We start from the raw sequence: 19,588 nt of genomic DNA, 5'->3' as shown, positions 1-19,588 counted from the left end.
TTTTTCAAAGTTTCAGAGCGGCTTACCCCCACGTTTTTCAACTGAACAGGTTTACCAAAACTAAGAGAAAAACTGCCTATCCAAAGAACAAACTTATTCTGCTCCTTTCATTCCCATTCAGATAATAAAATATATCCAAAATATAGCAGTAAACACATTTAATTGCCTGGTTCAATGCTGCCCTATTATGATTTAACAAACCCTACTTCCTGCCCTAGAAATATGCAACTGCCTTATTCCAATCAAGAACAAAGAACGCACTTTGGGGAAGGATGGACATTAGCAATAGAAAAAAATGGAGCAGTCTTGAGGCTCAACTTACGATTTGCTTGGGACAAGTAAGGATAAACCTAGGGAAATTAGTTTTAAAAAGACTTAAAGGTGGGGCACTTCCCTGGCAGTCCAGTGGTTAAGACTCCACCCTTCCAATGCCGGGGGCGAGGGTGAGATCCCTGGTCGGGGAACTGGGATCCCGCATGCCGCACGTTGCGGCCAAAATAAGAAAAAGAAAAGTAAAAGAAAATATATCGGAGTGCCTTCTTTAAAAAAAAAAAAAAAAGAGAGACTTGAAGGGGAGAGTAGGCAGGTGGACATGTGGCCCAAAGGACAATGTTGTTATCTCTTGATTCTAAAGAAACAACTGTGTTTGAGTACCCTGATGAAGCTGTGCCGCCACGATTCCTTACCCCACCCTCATTTCCCAAGAACCTGACAGACACCAAGTCACCAAAGGAGGCAAAGAAATGGAAAAATGGAAGAAAGGGCAAGACGTTAGGTAGGAAGGGGAAGAATGCAGAAATTGAAGGCAAATATGACAGGAAGAAAAATAAGGAGATTTCAAGGTAAAAATATCTCTCCTCTAGGCAGTCAAGCTATTTTCCTCAAACGTCTGCTTTGCCTAACAAACTGCAACGAAAGTATCACAGAGCCTCAAACACTGCTGAAAAGACAAGGAATCTGAAGTGGTTTTATTCCATACAAAATAAATGCAATGCAGAGCATAAAGGGAAACAGCAGCTAAGCAGAAGTCCAATTTGGTCAGAGAAGTCCGATTTGACATGTAAGTAAAAAAGAACTGGCCAGGGTCTGGAAATATCTGGGTTTTTCTAGGAAGATGTGAAAACTCAGATGTGGCAAAATAAAAGACTAAGGATTCACCTTCCTTCTCCCTCTTAGATTACTATTTATATCTTTGTTGTAAACTGTGGAAACTCCACAAAGCCCTTGCCCCTCATCAGAATCATAAACTCCCAAGTATAGAATCTATTATGCTTGTTTCAAGATACTTAGAATCATGAAACAAGCATAACGAATACATTAATGAGTTATATTCATTTCAAAAAATATATGTTTACAGACCATCTTCTGTGTGTCACAGAGTACTTAATACATGTTAACCAAAGAACTGAAAGTTTTCACATACATCCCTCACACTCTCCACAAACCTGCAGGGAATGTAATACTGAGACATGGAAACATTACCTAATCTCACAACTAACTATATACACTTATCATTTGGTGGCTGGCTTTCTTTCTGTAGGTCAATCACGAACTCGGCTGATGATGGCACTAGTGCACCCCTTTCTCCCTTAAGAGATTTTTAGAAAATGACTGCATTATCTAATGGGGATGTTGTAACAGCTTCTGCCTTCCCAAGTAGGTCTCCTCAGCCTAAATTTTACCAAATAGCTGGGAGGCAGGGATTCAAGGAGGCTTATCACTAAGAAAGGCAGGACAGCCTAGGAAGGACTGGCTCCAGGGAAAAGGGCTTTTTTTCTTTTTTTTTAATCTACAAAGACTCAGTCAAATTATTCAATGAGAACCATTCTCACCAACTTATCCTGCACAGAGTTAAGAAAGGAATTCTGGGGGCTTCCCTGGTGGTCCAGTGGTAAGACTCCGTGCTCCCAATGCAGGGGGCCCGGGTTAGATCCCTGGTCGGGGAACTAGATCCTGCGTGTGGCAACTAAAAAGATCCGGTGCACCGTGCCACAACCAAGACCCGGCACAACCAAATAAATAAATAAATTTTTTTTTTTTTAAAAAAGGAATTCTGTACTGGGTAGTATATAAGGCTACATTCAGCAATTACACTTTAAACAATTAAGCCCACATATAGCATGTGCTCCGTTAAGCTAGTTCTAGCTTCATTTCTGGTCTAGAAAAGTAATGGTGTTTAAAAGATTTTCAATCTTTACTACTAAAAGACATGCTATCAACAAGCAGTAGAAATGAAGATGAAGTCCCCTTTAAGTAAACTCAGATATCTTTCTCCTTTAAAAATTTAATGACAGGGGCTTCCCTGGTGGCACAGTGATTGAGAGTCTGCCTGCCGATGCAGGGGACACGGGTTCGTGCCCCGGTCCAGGAAGATCCCACACGCCGGGGAGCAGCTGGGCCCGTGAGCCATGGCCGCTGAGCCTGCACATCCGGAGCCTGTGCTCCGCAACGGGAGAGGCCCGCGTACAGCCAAAAAAAAAAAAAAAAAAAATCTAATGACACTTTTGAGAGTATGCTTCCCAACTTATCCATGCTACTCCCTCCTTTGTTTCAGTTTGGTTACAAAGTCAAACTTAACAAACAGGGTCCAGGGAATTCCCGGCAGTCCAGTGGTTAGTACTCTGCCAAGAGCCCGGGTTCAATCCCTGGTTGGGGAACTAAGATCCTGCAAGCCTCGTGGTGCGGCCAAAAAAAAAAAACAGGGTCTGGATCTAGGAATTATTTCTTCTACCTTTTCTTCAAACGCAAAGGTCAATTCCAACCATAAAAGTATGAAAGAATAGAGACAGAAAGTAGAATGGCAGAGGAGTCTCTCAGGGCATGTGTCATCTTCCCCAAAGGTCAAAAAGGGAGGAATTCAATGGATGAGCAGGCCACCGGATAGGAAGAGCTGACATGATGGAGCCAGGACATCAAAAAGAAAAAAAAAAAAGTTAAAAAAAAAAAAAAGGGAAGCAGAGAGTAGCAGACTGCAACAGAAAAATAGAAGGTCCCTGGAGGGAAGGAAGAAAAACATGGAAGGCATAACCACAGAAAGAAACACGGGACTGTCTGGGAGCGGCAACCACAGAGGTAAAGTAGCAGCCTAGGCACCTCAACCTTTGATTACCTGCAAAGCGAAGCGTGCCACAGCATCTGTACAGTGCTGGCTCTGACCTGGTTCTATACTCAGTGGCCATAATTTGATGTTCAAGAAATAATTCCACAATTCTGACACCTTTTTTTTTTTTTGGAAAAGCAAATAAAACTTTTGAGAGAATATTGATAGCAGGGTATTAATTTTTGTGCTCTAAACCAGGGTTTGGCCTGCAGGTCAAATCCAGCCAGTCACCTATCTCTGTACAGCCCATATTTAAGAATGGTTTTTACATGTGTTTTTATGGCTGGAAAAAAAAAATCAAAAGAACACTTTGTGACATGTAAGTATCATATGAAATTCACATTTGTGCCCATAAATAAGATTCTGGAACACAGCCACACCCATTTATTTATGTAATGTGTATGGCTGCTTTCGCCATACAATGGCAGAGATGACTAGCATACACACCGTATGGCCTGCAAGTTAAATTTACTCTGATCCTTTACAGAAAAAATGTGCTGACCTCTGCTCTACACCAAACTGAACACTTGATATGTTTAGTTGTTCTAACTGTAAAGAACTTGTAAGCCAGATATTTCTTCTGGAAATTACAGAACCATGTAACAGCAAACCAATAAACAGTCCCATTTGCAAGAGTCTGAAAATATTTTATTGAGAGAGGGAGGGAGGGAGGGAGAGAAAAAACTGTTTCTGTGGGAAAATGACCTCTCAGACAATAAGCACAACCTTCAGATCATATTGCTCTCAGAGAGCCTGAAGAGGACACATAACAGGCTTTCCAAAGTTGACTGAGCCACAAAAACCAGAACAGCGACTTCAAGGATCTTGCCTTCCAATAAAAATATGTTACTAAACAGCCATCAGTTTGGATTTTCTTTTCCAAACCATGAAAAGAGGTCTTATTAGTGTCTATAAACGCAGGCAACCCTTGATTATCTTAGCTATACAGAGTGCAAGAGGGGCCACCATCACTTATTTGGCAAAATTCAAACATACCGTGACATATTTGGTTTTGGCTCCTTCTACAGGTTGGAGGGAGTTGCTTAACTATTACAGTTTAAAAGGCGTGGGCCCATAATACTGGATGTATGGGACAGGGTGTCAACAAATGACTTTATTACCTACTCAGCTCATGTCCATAAAAACATAAAAGCAAATGTTCTAAAAAGTGGAGCACTGGGCTTCCCTGGTGGCGCAGTGCTTGAGAGTCCGCCTGCCGATGCAGGAGACGCGGGTTCGTGCCCCGTTTCGGGAAGATCCCACATGCCGCGGAGCGGCTGGGCCCGTGAGCCATGGCCACTGAGCCTGCGCGTCCGGAGCCTGTGCTCCGCAAATGGGAGAGGCCACAACAGTGAGAGGACCCGATAATGCAAGGAAAAAAAAAAAAAAAAAAAAAAGTGGAGCACTGACCATTCTAAGTAACACGACCAGTGTAATTCGGGAAAAATATCACTAATCCAAATGTTTAAAACAGTTATAAAGAGACTACATAATTTGAGAGCAGTATCTTTGATATTTGTTTACATCTTCCGAACGTTCTTGGCTTAATAATAAGATAGGGAAACCCATCTGTAAAGTTAACTGTGAGCTTACCAAACCAAACCATTATTTTATTCTATTTTTTTAAACCTCATCCAAAGTATCACAAACCTAACAATAAACACTATAATAGACAATGTGCCAAACCATGGGCATCCCTTGAGTAATAAATAGCAATTTCTAACCTTCTGGATAACATGTAGGTATACTCTTGTTGGCATGAAGCTAAAATGACCCAGTTAGCAATTGCAGAAAGTTGCTGAAGTCAGGTTTGGCTAGAAAAATGAAAGTGAGACTAGCTTTAAAGGCAGGTCTTCCATTAAACTAATGAAAGACTGCTCTGAGGAAGGTAAGACAGGAAAAGGCAGGCACTGTGATATCACTGGCCTTGTATGTACACAACTCTCACAATCTAAGAATCTCAGAAAGAAAAATTCATGTAACAGCAAACCAATAAACAGTCCCGTTGGTAAGAGTCTAAAGATATTTTAGTGACAGGGCGAGTATACGGTTTCAGTGGGAAAATGACCTCTCAGAATAACACTGCAATGTTTTTAATCAAAGACCGTTACGGTAGCAATATACCATAAGTGTAACCTGAAAAGAAACTCATCAATGATAACTAGTGGCTTCAGTCACAGAAACAGCACGTGGACCCAAGTAATTACAGCACCAGGGAGACCGTTATTAAATTATGTGGTAGCTCTCCAATTTAAACCCCGGGCTCCGCTACGGCCCAGGCTAGAGGGAAGGGCGCGGACGAGAAATGCAAACTCATCAGCGCTTTGACATTAACATAGGGGGCAGCCCTGGGAACATTCCCCTACGAGGTCGATGCATCTCAAAATTACTCCGAAACCAGCCCGGCCACGCCCTCCCGAGAGGGCGTACTCAAAAGTTTTGCTCGTGAGGGAAATTGAGGCACAGGATTTACCCGGGTTGGCGGAAGAACACCAGACAAGCTTTCCTCTCCCAGGGCCGGGGAGCCCCGAAGCCGGGGCCAGGGCCGCGGTCTCAGAGCCTCAGGAGGTAGCCGGGCAGCGGGTCCAGATCCTCTGGCACGACCTCCCCTCCCCCTCCCGGTTCCCGCCCCACCGGGGACGCCGCCCGGTACCTCTCGATGACTGAGGCCACCAGCTGCGGCAACTCCTTCATCTCGAAGGCGGAATAGGACGCGGATAGCAGGGGCCGCACCGCCACCTCCCAGCCCGGGGTCGTGTCTGCCTCCGTTGCCGGGGCCCCGGGCGTCGGCGCCGCAGCCGCCGCCTCTTCGCCGCCGCTCGTCGCCATCTTCCGTCGTACTACAGCAGCTCCCTCCGGGGGCTTGCCACCGGCCCAGCGCCTCCTCCCGGGAGGGGGCGGAAGTGACGCAATAGGCGCGTCAGACTGCGCGACGCAGTCGCCAGCCAAAATACGCGACGCACGAGGACAGCCTCCCTCTGCTCTCGCAGGGGGAGCGTGACGCGGCGCGGGGACGGGGACGAGGAGATGCGCCTGCGCAGGACGTAGTCCTTCGGATGAGGGCCGGAGCGTTAAGCTCCGCGCCAGCGGGCTGGAAGTCGTTCCCGGAAATGGGAGGTCTGTGGATTTCGGGCACTCCGGAGAGGTGAGATTGGGACTTGGTTTCAGTTGACTAGACCAAGACAGCGAAGTAGACCTGCATCGGCGAATATAATGGCCCCGGCTCAAGAAAGCTAAGGACGGGAAGAGGCCGTCGAAGCCTAATCACGCTCACCTGCTTCACTTCCCTGATGACCACCCCCCCACACTCCCAACAGTTACAGTATAGCGCTTCAGTTTGCAAAACTCTTTCTCCTCACACCACCTCTCGCTATTAGTGTAATCGCCAGTCCTTTCTTCGCGCTGAAATCCCTTTTATGTTTTGTTGTTGTTGTTTTTGCGGTACGCGGGCCTCTCACTGTTGTGGCCTCTTCCGTTGCGGAGCACAGGCTCCGGACGCGCAGGCTCAGCGGTCATGGCTCGCGGGCCCAGCCGCTCCGCGGCATGTGGGATCTTCCCGGACCGGAGCACGAACCCGTGTCCCCTGCATCGGCAGGCGGACTCTCAACCACTGCGCCACCAAGGAAGCCCTCTTTTTATGTTTTGATTACCATCATTAGTAATGTTACCAGCTCGTAACGTTCCATTCCCCCCTTTTTCTACTAGCAAAGAAAGAATGTAAACTTTTCATCCGGTAATTTTCTTGTTTCTGGTTGTGGGCTTTTCTTTTCCGTCTAGAGAAGTTCCTTTAGCATTTTTTGTAAAGCTGGTTTGATGTGATGGTGCTGAATTCTTTCAGCTTTTGCTTGTCCGTAAAGCTTTTGATTTCTCCATCAAATCCGAATCAGTTCAGAATGATAAATATAGTTAACACTGCTGTATGTTATATATGAAAGTTCTTAAGAGAATAAATCCTAAGAGTTCTCATCACAAGGAAAAACATATTTTTCTTTCATTTTGTAGCTACATGAGATGATGGATGTCCACTAAACTTATTGTGATAATCCCTTTATGATGATTTTAAGTCAAATCATTATGCTGTACGCCTTACATTTACCCAGTGCTGTGGGTCTATATCTCAATAAGACCTGGAGAAAATAAAATAAAATCCTGAGAAAAAGAAAAAAAAACATCTGAATGAGAACCTTGCTGGGTAGAGTATGCATAGTAGTCATAGGTTTTTCTCCTTCATTACTTTTAAGTATTGTGCCACTCCCTTCTGGCCTGTAGAGTTTCTGCTGAAAAATCAGCTGATAGCCTTATGGGAGTTCCCTTGTATGTTATTTGTTGCTTTTAATATTCTCTCTTTATCTTTAATTTTTGCCATTTTGGTTACAGTGTGTCTTGGTGTGTTCCTCTGTGGGTTAATCCTATATGGGACTCTGCACTTCTGGACCTGGGTGACTGTTTCCTTTCCCAGGTTAGGGACCTTTTCAGCTATTATCTCTTCAAATATTTTCTCAGGCCCTTTCTCTCTCTCCTCCTGGGACCCCTATAATGCAAACATTAGCACACTTGGTGTTGTCCCAGAGGTCTCTTAAACTGTTGCCATTTCTTTTCAGTCTTTTTTCATTTTTCTCTTCAGCAGCAGTGATTTCTACTACTCTGTCTTCCAGCTCACTGATCCGTTCTTCTGCCTCATTTAGTCTACTACTGACTCCTTCTAGTGTATTTTTCACTTCAGTTATTGTATTCTTCAATTCTGTTTGGTTGTTCTTTATATTTTCTAATTTTTTGTTAAAAACTTCTTTATAGGAACTTCCCTGGAGGCACAGTGGTTAAGAATCCGCCTGTCAATGCATGGGACATGGGTTCGAGCCCTGGTCCAGGAAGATCCCACATGCCGCAGAGCAACTAAGCCCGTGCGCCACAACTACTGAGACTGCGCTCTAGAGCCTGTGAGCCACAACTACTGAGCCCACAAGTCACAGCTACTGAAGCCCACGCACCTAGAGCCCATGATCCGCAACAAGAGAAGCCACCACAATGAGAAGCTCGCGCACCGCAACGAAGAGTAGCCCCTGCTCAACGCAACTAGAGAAAGCCAGCATGCAGCAACGAAGACCCAACACAACCAAAATTAAATAAATAAATAAAATTGAAAATAATAATAATAAAACTTCTTTATACAATGGAATACTACTCAGCCATAAAAAAGAATGAAATAATGCCATTTGCAGCAACATGTATGGACCGAGAGGTTATCATACTAAGTGAAGGAAGTCAGAAAGAAAGCCAAATACCATATGATATCACTTATATGTGGAATCTAAAATATTACATAAATGAACTTAGCCACAAAGTAGAAACAGACTCACAGACATAGAGAACAGATTTGTGGTTGCCAAGGGGGAGGGTGTATGGGGGAGGGGTGGAATTAGCAGATGCAAACTATTATATATAGAATGGATGAACAACAAGGTCTGTATAGCACAGGGAACTATATTCAATATCCTGTAATAAAACATAATGAAAAAGAATGAAAAAAAAAAACTTCTTAGAGGCACACATTCCTATAAGACTATCCTAAGAATTATCAACTTCCTGGACTTCTCTAACTTCAATTTAGGAAATAGTAACTCCTCCACGTCCTAGCCTTGCCTTATTGTCTTGTTTTGCTGAGTGCGACTTATTTAATATTCTTTACAACAATGCTCTTACTATGCGGTATAATGATGTAATATCAACTTGAATGAAATGAAAAAAAAAACTCTGATTGCTCTACGCATCCATTCTCCCGAGTTCTTTGATCAAGTTTACAATCATTACTCTGACGGAAAGAATGTGAACTTTTATCCACAGGATAATATCTATATTTTTGCCGATAAAAAATGATCTGGGTTTCAGATCTAAGAGGGAAAAGCAGTTTGACTTAAGGAAAGGTATGCATGCCTTGAGGGCCCTCTTGTGTGTGAGTTCTCTGAGGATGACTTCGAGCTCCAGGCCCTGTGGCTCACAGTGCACCCAAGTCAGAAAATGTTCACAAGGGGTTTCCCTGGTGGCGCAGTGGTTGAGGGTCCGCCTACCGATGCAGGGGACACGGGTTCGTGCCCCGGTCCGGGAGGATCCCATATGCTGCAGAGCGGCTGGGCCCGTGAGCCGTGGCTGCTGAGCCTGCCCATCCGGAGCCTGTGCCCCGCAACGGGAGAGGCCGCGGCAGTGAGGGGAACATGTACCGCCAAAAAAAAAAATGTTCATAAGAACTGTGAAGACGTTTGGAAAATCCTGAAATTCTCCCCCATGGTTTGGAGGAGCGCCTTTTATTCCCGGTGTAATGCTGATAAATAAATTGGTACCTGGTGTTCAATCTAGACTCTTTGTAAGAAAAGAGCTATTTTATATTAGAAGTAAAATTCAGTCAAGTCAAGGCCAGTCTTAGAGGAAACCATGGCTTCAGTGGTAACAGTAGGGATTTTCCTTTAGTGTCTTATATCAGGGGTTAACAAAACAGCAGTTTCCTTAAACATAAAAAGGATGAAAGATGAAAGGGAAAAAAAACCTTTCCGTAACACAGTAACTATCACCATATTACAAGATACAGAAACAGAACCCTAAGGAGAAGGCTGGAGACCAAGCATTTTATAGTGGCTCTTAAGACATTAATTTTATTTTACTCAAAGGACAAAATCTGCAAAGATTCTCTTGGAGAGACTTCAGAAAATAATAAAAGATCAAATGACCCTGCTCTCCTTCCCCCTCCATCTGCTGCAGCTGTACGAAAGAGGGTAAAAAAGGCAAATGCAGACTATCACAGGGAGATTTGCACCTGTACCTAAACATTTTTTTGGTATACTTTAAATATTTCTGGCTTACAGATTTGAAGAATGCATTCTAGGGTAATGACCTTCCATTATAAATATCACATTAATTTCAGTATTGGAGGTTTGTTCTTGTATTGCTACAAAGATGTGGAATGGGGACTTGCCTGGTGGCGCAGTGGTTAAGACTCCACGCTCCTGATGCAGGGGGCCTGGGTTCGATCCCTGGCCGGGGAACTAGATTCCGCATGCATGCCGCAACTAAGAAGCCCGTGGTCGCAACTAAGAAGCCCGCGGTCACAACTAAGACCCGGCACAACCAAATAGATAAATAACTTTTCAAAAAAATAATAATAAATAAATATTAGAAAAAGATTTGGAATGGCATCCACATTCTAAATTTAGATAACAAAAGAAAGAAACAGGATAAGTAGGGGAGTAAAAAAGACTTCTAGATGAAACATAAGCTTCTAATACTTTGGCCCAGAAAATAAGATAGAAACGAAAAAATAGTAATTTTTAGAAATTATTACCTGAGGGACTTAAAATACTAGTTCTCTTCTAAGCCCAAGTGGCTGGGCAAGGAACTAAAATAAATTTTAAAAGAAAGCAAGAAATGATATAGTCACGTTACAGGAAATATAATGAAAGAAAATTAAGCAGCCGTAGCTGAACTGTATGGTTTAAAGATCAATGTGGTGGATAAAATAGATAAACAAAGATTTACTATATAGCACAGGGAACTATATTCAGTATCTCATAAAACTATAATGGAAAATAATCTGAAAAAGTATATATATATATATATATATATAATATATATATATATACAGGTATAAAAATAACTGAATCACTTTGCTGTACATCTGAAACATTGTAAATTAACTATACTTCAATTTTAAAAAAACAATGCATGCTGGTTTATGTACTCTATTGCAAAGCTACATTGAGAGATGGGAGGGAGGATAAAGCAAATAGGTGGAAAATGTTAACATTTGGGGAATCTGAGTGAAGGGTATCAGAATTCTTAGTACTCTTCTTGTAATCTTTCTCTAAGTCTGAAACTGTATCAAAATAAAAAGTTAAAAATATTGTAAATACTTTGTGATTAGGAAAACATGGTTAGTATATCATGAGTATAATGACATATGGCAGGCACTTAACAGAAAGAAAATAGTGTACATAAAGTCTAGGAAGAGTGGAATCCAATGGTTATACTGTATGTATTAGCACTATTGGGGCATGAGGAAGGGCTGTCCTGATCTGTGGAAGTGAATATTTTGGTCTCTCTTGCAGATATATATCTATGATAAAAACCATGCGTAGGATATCACACCCCCTATTCTAAGTCCATAATAAACAAGCACACTTATAATAGAACTTTGACTTATTTTCCAGGCTTTTTCATAGGAGAGAATATATATTTCAACTGGCAAACATAAGTAGTCTATTCCTCTTTGCATTTACAGTCTTCACTGTCATCAATAAGCTGGCATTCTGGTCATCAGTCTTCTAGTCTAGGTTATCTTATCACAGCACATGGGATGTACAATATCACCAAAACTATAAAGAAGTATGATGGACTTATATGAGTGTACCTTGGATGTGTATTTTTGCTTTCTTAACTTTCATTCTTTCGGATTGCATGTTAGAGTCAACAGTATGCTTCAGGGAATTCCCTGGTGGTCCAGTGGTTAGGACTCCACGCTTCCATTGCAGGGGGCACAGGTTCAATCCCTGGTTGGGGAACTGAGATCCCACAAGCCGCGCAGCATGGCCAAAAAAAAAAAAGTGTGCTTCAATACGAGTCTGTGGTTATTTTATTTATTTATTTTGTTGTACGCGGGCCTCTCACTGCTGCAGCCTCTCCCGTTGCGGAGCACAGGCTCCGGACGCGCAGGCTCAGCGGCCATGGCTCACGGGCGCAGCTGCTCCGCAGCATGTGGGATCTTCCCGGACCGAGGCACGAACCCATGTCCCCTGCATCGGCAGGTGGACTCCCAACCACTGCGCCACCAGGGAAGCCCTCTGTGGTTATTTTATAAAGACACCTTCCTAAATGGGCTCAGTCTCTCCTGGAATAGGCATATTCCCAGTATCAGAGATCAGAAATTTAGATAAGCCTCAGGACTGGTGGGAAAGTGGCTTCTTGGTTGAAGGTCAGTCTCAACTGACATCACACCCAAACTCCTTAAAAAATGAGGAGGTGGGTGTACCCATTCTTTATGTTATTATAAACCCTTACTGGAAGGATGGTCTAAATAATACAAGAGAGACTTACCTGAAAGAGTATTCAACTGATCTCATAAAAGTCCCTAATGGTGGGACTGGTGGTGCAGTAGTTAAGAATCCACCTGCCAATACAGGGGACATGGGTTCGAGACCTGATCCGGGAAGATGCCACATGCCGTGAAGCAACGAAGCCCGTGTGCCACAACTACTGAGCCTGCACTCTAGAGCCCATAAGCCACAACTGCTGAGCCCATGTGCACTACTGAAGCCTGCGTGCCTAGAGCCCGTGCTCCGAAACAAGAGAAGCCACCACAATGAGAAGCCCGCGCACCGCAACAAAGAGTATCCCCTGCTCACAGCAACTAGAGAAAGCCCGTGCACAGCAACAAAGACCCAAAGCAGCCAAAAAAATAAATAAATAAAATAAATTTATTAAAAAATAAATCCCTAATGGAATAACACTTGAGAATTTCAGAGAAAAGACAGTCTCTTCAGTAAGTGGTGCTGTGAAAACTGGACAGCTACAGGTAAACGAATGAAATTAGAACACTCCCTAACACCATACACAAAAATAAACTTAAAATGGATTAAAGACCTAAATATAAGGCTGGATACTATAAAACTCTTAGAGGAAAACATAGGCAGAACGCTCTGACAGAAATCACAGCAAGATGTTTTTCAATACACCTCCTAGAGTAATGAAAATTAAAACAAAATAAACAAATGGGACCTAATTAAACTTAAAAGGTTTTGCGCAGCAAAGGAAAACAAACAAAATGAAAAGACAGCCCTCAGAATGGGAGAAAATATTTGAAAATGAAGCAACCGACAAGGGATTAATCTCCAAAATATACAAACAGCTCATGCAGCTCAATATCAAAAAAACAAACAACACAATCAAAAAATGGGCAGAACAGAATTCCCTGGCAGTTCAGTGGTTAGAGCTCCATGCTTTCACTGCTAAGGTTGCGGGTTCAATCCCTAGTTGGGGAACTGAGATCTGGCAAGCCACGGGGCAAGCACAACCAAAAACAAACAAAAAAAACCAGTGGGCTGAAGATCTAAATAGACATTTCTCCAAAGAAGACGTATGGATGGCCAAAAAGCACATGAAAAGCTGCCCAACATCACTAATTATTAGAGAAATGCAAATCAAAACTACAATGAGGTATCACCTCACACTGGTCAGAATGGCCATCATCAAAAAACTACAAACAATAAATGCTGGAGAGGGTGTGGAGAAAAGGGAACCCTCCTATACTGTTGCTGGGAATGTAAACTGGTACAGCCACTATGGAGAACAGTATGGCACTTCCTTAAAAACTAAAAATAGAGCTACCATATGATCCAGCAATCCCACTCCTGGGCATACATCCACAGAAAACCATAATTCGAAAAGATACACGCACCCCAATGTTCATTGCAGCACTATTTACAATAGCCAGGACATGGAAGCAACCTAAATGTTCATCAACAGAGGAATGGATAAAGAAGATATGGTACATATATACAATGGAATATTACTCAGCCATAAAAAAGAACAAAATAATGCCATTTGCAGCAACATGGATGGACCTAGAGATTGTCATACTGAGTGAAGTAAGTCAGAGAAAGACAAATATCATATGATATCATTTATATGTGGAATCTAAAAGAAAAGGTACAAGTGAACTTATTTACAAAACAGAAATAGAGACACAGATGTAGAAAACAAACTTACAGCTACCAGGAAGTAAGGGGGGGGCGGGGAGGGATAAACTGGGAGATTGGGATTGACATATATACACTAATATATATAAAATAAGTTACTGATAAGGACCTACTGTATAACACAGGGAACTCTACTCAGTACTCTGTAATGGCCTATATGGGAAAAGAATCTAAAAAAGAGTGGATATATATATATATATGTATAACTGATTCACTTTGCTGTACACCTGATACTAACATGACATTGTAAATCAACTATACTCCAATAAAAATTTTTTAAAAAAATTTCAACCCTGTGGCCACTAAAATAAGGGTGTGGGATTCCTAATTCCTAATATGGAAAGCTCTCCATGATATGTGACATGATAAAATCAAGTTGCAGAACATTATGTGGTCTGGAGAGATGCAAAACAAATTGTTCAGTGGTTACCTCTGGGAAATAGAGGGTTGGGGAAGGTTTTGAAGGGGAGACTCTCCTTAATTTCTTTGGCATTGTTTAAATTTTTTTTAACTTCTATAATCTTTTAAAATAAAGAACTTAGCAGCAAACATGGAAGCAGTTCATGCATACAAAGTACCCGTATCTCCATTATTGAAAGGTAGATGGTACTTCTCAGTTTACATTTTACAAAAATAAAGGAGCACAATGTTGTCTACCTTGTTTTAATAATGAAATGATAATTGTCCTTTTTTTTTTTTTTTTTTTTGCGGTACTCAGGCCTCTCACTGTTGTGGCTTCTCCCGTTGCGGAGCACAGGCTCTGGACGCGCAGGCTCAGCAGCCATGGCTCACGGGCCCAGCCGCTCCGCGGCATGTGGGATCTTCCCGGACCGGGGCATGAACCAGTGTCCCCTGCATCGGCAGGCAGACTCTCAAACCACTGCGCCACCAGGGAAGCCCAATTGTCAATTTTTGAATGTTAAGGCAGTTGTTATAAAGAATAGTGTTTTCCAAAACCTATTTGGACTTTGAGTCTGAATCAAAGTTTTTTTGTTTGTTTGTTTATATAGGTACATATAAATATAATACCAAAAAGATACCTTTCCTTTTTAAAATGGAAATTACGGTACCACAAAACTCATTTCCCATATTGATCTTATGAGCACTTCTTTTAAGTAGTAAAGCAGGGTTTGTCAGAGCTCCAGGCACACCAGGGAAAGGTGGGTAGGACTATCTCTTGGCATTTCAGTCAATATAAGAATTCCTTACTAAGTCACCAAAGGCACTGTAGAAACTTAAGAAACTAGGGACAAATGTCCTAAGGCTTCTATGAAGAAGGTATAACCATTTGGGGAACTATTTGTCAAGTAGCAGCTTCATGCTTAAGATTGTGGAGAATTGAGAAAACAGTCTGACAATCACTGGGAGACACAAAATGACTGAAATAATAAAATGCTAGGATACATCATTCAGGAAATTGTGTGGTTAGTAGCCAGGAGACTCGGAGGTCCTTGGTAGCCAAAATCAACAGGGAAGGCTTTATGGAGTTTAGATTTCAGACAAACCAGATTTTGAGAAGGGAAGAAAGCATTCCAAGTAAAGAATATAGAGAAAGATAGATTCATGACTTTAAAACAAAATTTTAAATGAACAGAAATCTGTAAGTAAGTCTTGGGATAATCCTGATAATTGTAGTTTATGTAATATACTCTTACCAGAAAAGGCAATTTATAAAGGAAGTGAAATTACAAATCTGAAATTTCCAAGCTGAAAGACCTTACAGACCATGTAATCTATGCCCTCACACAAATGGTAAAACACACTCAGAGAGGTTAGGTGACTTGCACTGAAGTCTCTAATACATGTTAGGACTTGAGTATTTTTTTCTGTCATACTTTGTTCCAGAAAGGATTTAGGGAATCTCTACAAATACATGATGTTTAAGATGCATCAGTTGAAAAAACAAGTAGCAGAATTAAATAGCATGATGCTGTTAAGAAAGAGTATGTGAAAAAAAAAAAAGAATATGTATAGGGAATTTCCTGGCAGTCCAATGGTTAGGACTCTGGGCTTTCACTGCCATGGCCCAGGTTCAATCCCTGGTCAGGGAACTAAGATCCCGCAAGCCATGTGGCATGACCAAAAAATAAAAATTAAAAAAAAAAAAGAGAGTCTGTATACGAGAACATTAAACTTGGACTATCAGTGCCCTTATGGGTAATCAATATTAGAACTAGTCCATATTAATTTTTGAATTTTAACTTTTTAAAAAAATAATGTACATGTTCTATTTAAAATCAAGGAAAAGAAGATTTTTTAAAGTGACTTAAGAAATAAACTATTCCTGGTACCAAGACAAGAGGTAAATTTCTATTTGGTGCTCTACATAATATGATAAACAATGTCCTTAACAGAATAAATGCAGCACCAAGTTCTAAAATCCATTTCTAAGGATAGGCTATGACAAAATACTGTCCCCTCAAATTCAACCTAGATGCACAGCTAGTTCTCTGCTGGTCTGGCTGCATCTAGGGATTGACTTGAGAGAAGCTTGAAGAAAAGACGGAATATATATAAAACTGTATTAACTGCACATTAGCCTGCTCACCGAATTTCTTTGCTGGGAGAAGCGGAGCAGGTACCACTTTTAAAGTGGTGTTAAATCAATAGGTTATAATTTTAAGAGGATCGGTGGGGCATAACACATTATTTTTTAAACCCCTCTTCCAAAAAAATTATCAAAATTTAAAAAGGCCCTTACTGATCCCGGACATTCTAACCGCAATTCTGGATTTAATTCACGCACACTCCCCTATCACTGATTACCGTCCAGAGTCAAACGCTAAGGAGAAATTATAGCAATAGCCACAAAGCATTCTACATTATTCCCAACAGAGACTAAGAATCATTAAATACTATTCAGTGGCAAAATTTTACACCAAAAGATCTTGTATGCTGACCAAACTAATAAAAAAATGACATAAAAAATACTGAAGAACTTCCTTCTCTAAGTGAAACACTCCAGGGGGCACCCAAATTAACCTATTCTATGAAGGCAGGGGAAAACACATGGCTCTAGGGATACACAGAGAAAAAGAGGACAAGAAAACACATCAGACAGGAATTCCTGGCAGTCCAGTGGTTAGGACTTCTCGCTTCCACTGCAGGCGGCACGGCCAAGAAAAAGAAAAAAAAAAAAAAAAAAAGGCCAAAAAAAGAAGGAAAGAAAACACATCAGAGATCTGAGAGGAAGCAATTTCAAAGGCCATGGGTAGAGGCTGAGCATAGCTGGTCAGAAGCAAGTGCTGCTTTGAGACAAAAAAAAAAAAAAAAAAAAAAAAAAAAGGCCAAAAAAAGAAGGAAAGAAAACACATCAGAGATCTGAGAGGAAGCAATTTCAAAGGCCATGGGTAGAGGCTGAGCATAGCTGGTCAGAAGCAAGTGCTGCTTTGAGATGACGAAAGGTTGAGAACTAAGAAGACTTAGAGTTGACCATGCCGTTAGCATTAGCTATTTTAACTGCCTGCTTTGAGGTAACTTTCAGTAAAATGGTTATGATTAAAGCTGAAATAGAGGGAATTTTATGAAAAGGCAGATAACTTCCCCCCCATCAGCTTGTCCTTTCAGATTCTGGCACATACATGGGTAAATGAAAACTAGAATCTAGCAGACTTATTGGGCCATGTAAGCAGAGCAGGCAGCAAGGTAATAGTTAATGATGCAGCTTGCATACATTTATTTAGGACAGGCAAAATTCCAGCCAGTCTTTCTCAAAACCAGGGCAGAATTTTTTTAAGTTGTACTTATTCCCATCTCTCAGATCACTTTAAACAAAATACGTATGCCTTGAGTCAGGATGAATAGATGCCTATTTTTTCTGGAGATACTCAGATGTTCATTCATTAAAATCAATTTCACAGTTTTATTTTAAAGTAAAATTATTCTCACTTCTCTTCCTTCTCTACCATCAGCATATGACCACAGAAAGAAAAAATTTTGTTTTTTAAATAACACAACACTTATATGATTAAATTGGCATGTTTCCCAATTAAAATACTGCACTCACTCCATTTCTGCACAGCTTTCTGTCCCCCTCCAATGCAGAAGTAGCCTGAATATGATGTTCCAAAGCCACAAAAAAGGACTTGAACAATGTCGCTCATCATTCACTTTATTCAAACACTTAAACGTATCTCTCTCCCAAGAGGCTCTCTGTACATTTCATTCTTCACAGTAAAGAAAAACGCCATCATTCCCCAAATCCATGAACAAGGGAAAATTTTTAGGACACCTTTAGTTTGTAGCAAAGACAACAGCCCAGCCAATCAACAATGCTACCCACAAGATGCCAGTTTCCTACCCCTACCGTTTTCTCTCTTCTTTTTTTAAAGATAAGATTTAAAATCTGCTCATTTTAAGAGAAGTATAGTAATCCACACAATTTATAACTAAAAATAATGAGGTTCTTAAAAAAGAACAACTTTCTCTATCTAGGTTCTAAGATGACTAGATCAGCTTGTGGGCGAAATGAGAGATTATGAGGGACTGTGAAACAGGCGGATTTGCCTTCCTCCCTTGAAATCTCTTCAAGGTTCAGACAATTCAGTAGTATTGAAAAGGCCTCAGCTCCGACATATCTGAGGCGAAAAGCTTAGACGACGATGATCAACAAACCAAGACAGTATTATGCATCTGGCTTTCAATAAACTGAATCTAAGACTGGGTGGCCCATTGATGAATGGGAGCATGAAACAAGAGGCAAGTTTCGACACACACATAGACTCCTCGACCCAAAGTTACTTTGGAGAGAAGCCATGAGAGGCTGCATCAGTCCTCAAACTTCAGCTAAGGATGGCTCTTCTTTCTCCCCAGTGTAAAACAGCAAATGCACCTATAAGGTGGAGTTGTCAATAAGAGTTCCCTTCTGACTTTGAAGCAAGGAGCAGGGAAACAATCAGAAGGCTTTCCAGATACACCCGGGAAACAGAAGGCAAACCAACATCAATTTAAACAGGCCTCACAAAAGAGAAAAATCTGTTGGAGGTCTTAAAAAAAACACAACATTCATGGATGGCCACAGAAGGGAAACGGCGATGGCCTTGGGACTCCGGGGGAAAGTCCATCAAGATGCTTTGAGATCTCGGCTGAGAGAGTGAGTTCAGCCTCCATCCACCACCAATGACTCCGCATCAGACGTATCCCAAAAGGAGTCTCCACGAGAGCCCATCTTCTTCGAAAGAGCTCTTAACTGAGATGAGTGTCCAACACACATCCTCCCCTGAGCTGTCAAACTGCAGCTGCAGCTTCTTGTTTGACCCTCACTCCCCTTGGCTCTCTGCTCTCCGGCAGTGGGTCTCAGGTCTTTACCGCCAGGCACGATTCAGGAGTTTCACCTGTGCCAGTCTCTTAGTGATCATGGTGGCAAAGACCAGACCAAAGAGGACGCTGCTGATTAGCACATAGTCATAGTCGTCCTTCAGGACATCAAACTGTTTGGATGGGTAGACTCGAGTTTGGTAAATGTCCAAACCGTAGGCCACAACCTGGAAGGCAGAGGGAATGAGAAATCCGTAAGAAAGGCACCAGTGATCCGCCACAACCACAAACTCTGGTCACAAAGGAAACAGACTCCTCAGCTGTTTTCCCAAGGGTGAAAGAAAGAACAGGTGTCACAGAGGGTGGCTGTGGACAAGGTGGCACAGGCTGGGCTGGGGCTCTATACTCACCAAACAAGTGGACTCCAGGCCCGAGGGAGCTGTATAGATACCTCGCATTCGAGAAACTGTCTGGTTATAGTTGATGAACCGCT

At 41.8% G+C, this 19,588-nt stretch overlaps 2 protein-coding genes across 2 annotated transcripts in view; both read right to left on the bottom strand.

The window, feature by feature from the left end:
* UBR4 (ubiquitin protein ligase E3 component n-recognin 4) overlaps nucleotides 1-5,929 on the bottom strand; it is a 128,791-nt gene extending 122,862 nt beyond the window's left edge. Inside the window, exon 1 of the mRNA XM_007459317.1 lies at nucleotides 5,754-5,929. Coding sequence (XP_007459379.1) covers nucleotides 5,754-5,929 — 176 coding nt within the window. The remainder of the gene's footprint in view (nucleotides 1-5,753) is intronic.
* Nucleotides 5,930-19,142: 13,213 nt separating this feature from the next.
* EMC1 (ER membrane protein complex subunit 1) overlaps nucleotides 19,143-19,588 on the bottom strand; it is a 24,040-nt gene continuing 23,594 nt past the window's right edge. Inside the window, exons 24-25 of the mRNA XM_007459316.1 lie at nucleotides 19,506-19,588; nucleotides 19,143-19,322 (exon numbers count right to left, since the gene is read on the bottom strand). Coding sequence (XP_007459378.1) covers nucleotides 19,143-19,322; nucleotides 19,506-19,588 — 263 coding nt within the window. The remainder of the gene's footprint in view (nucleotides 19,323-19,505) is intronic.

The sequence above is a fragment of the Lipotes vexillifer genome, unplaced genomic scaffold, assembly GCF_000442215.2.
Source record: "Lipotes vexillifer unplaced genomic scaffold, Lipotes_vexillifer_v1.1 scaffold496, whole genome shotgun sequence".
Classification (NCBI taxonomy): domain Eukaryota; kingdom Metazoa; phylum Chordata; class Mammalia; order Artiodactyla; family Lipotidae; genus Lipotes; species Lipotes vexillifer.
This window is presented reverse-complemented; position numbering and strand designations above follow the sequence as displayed.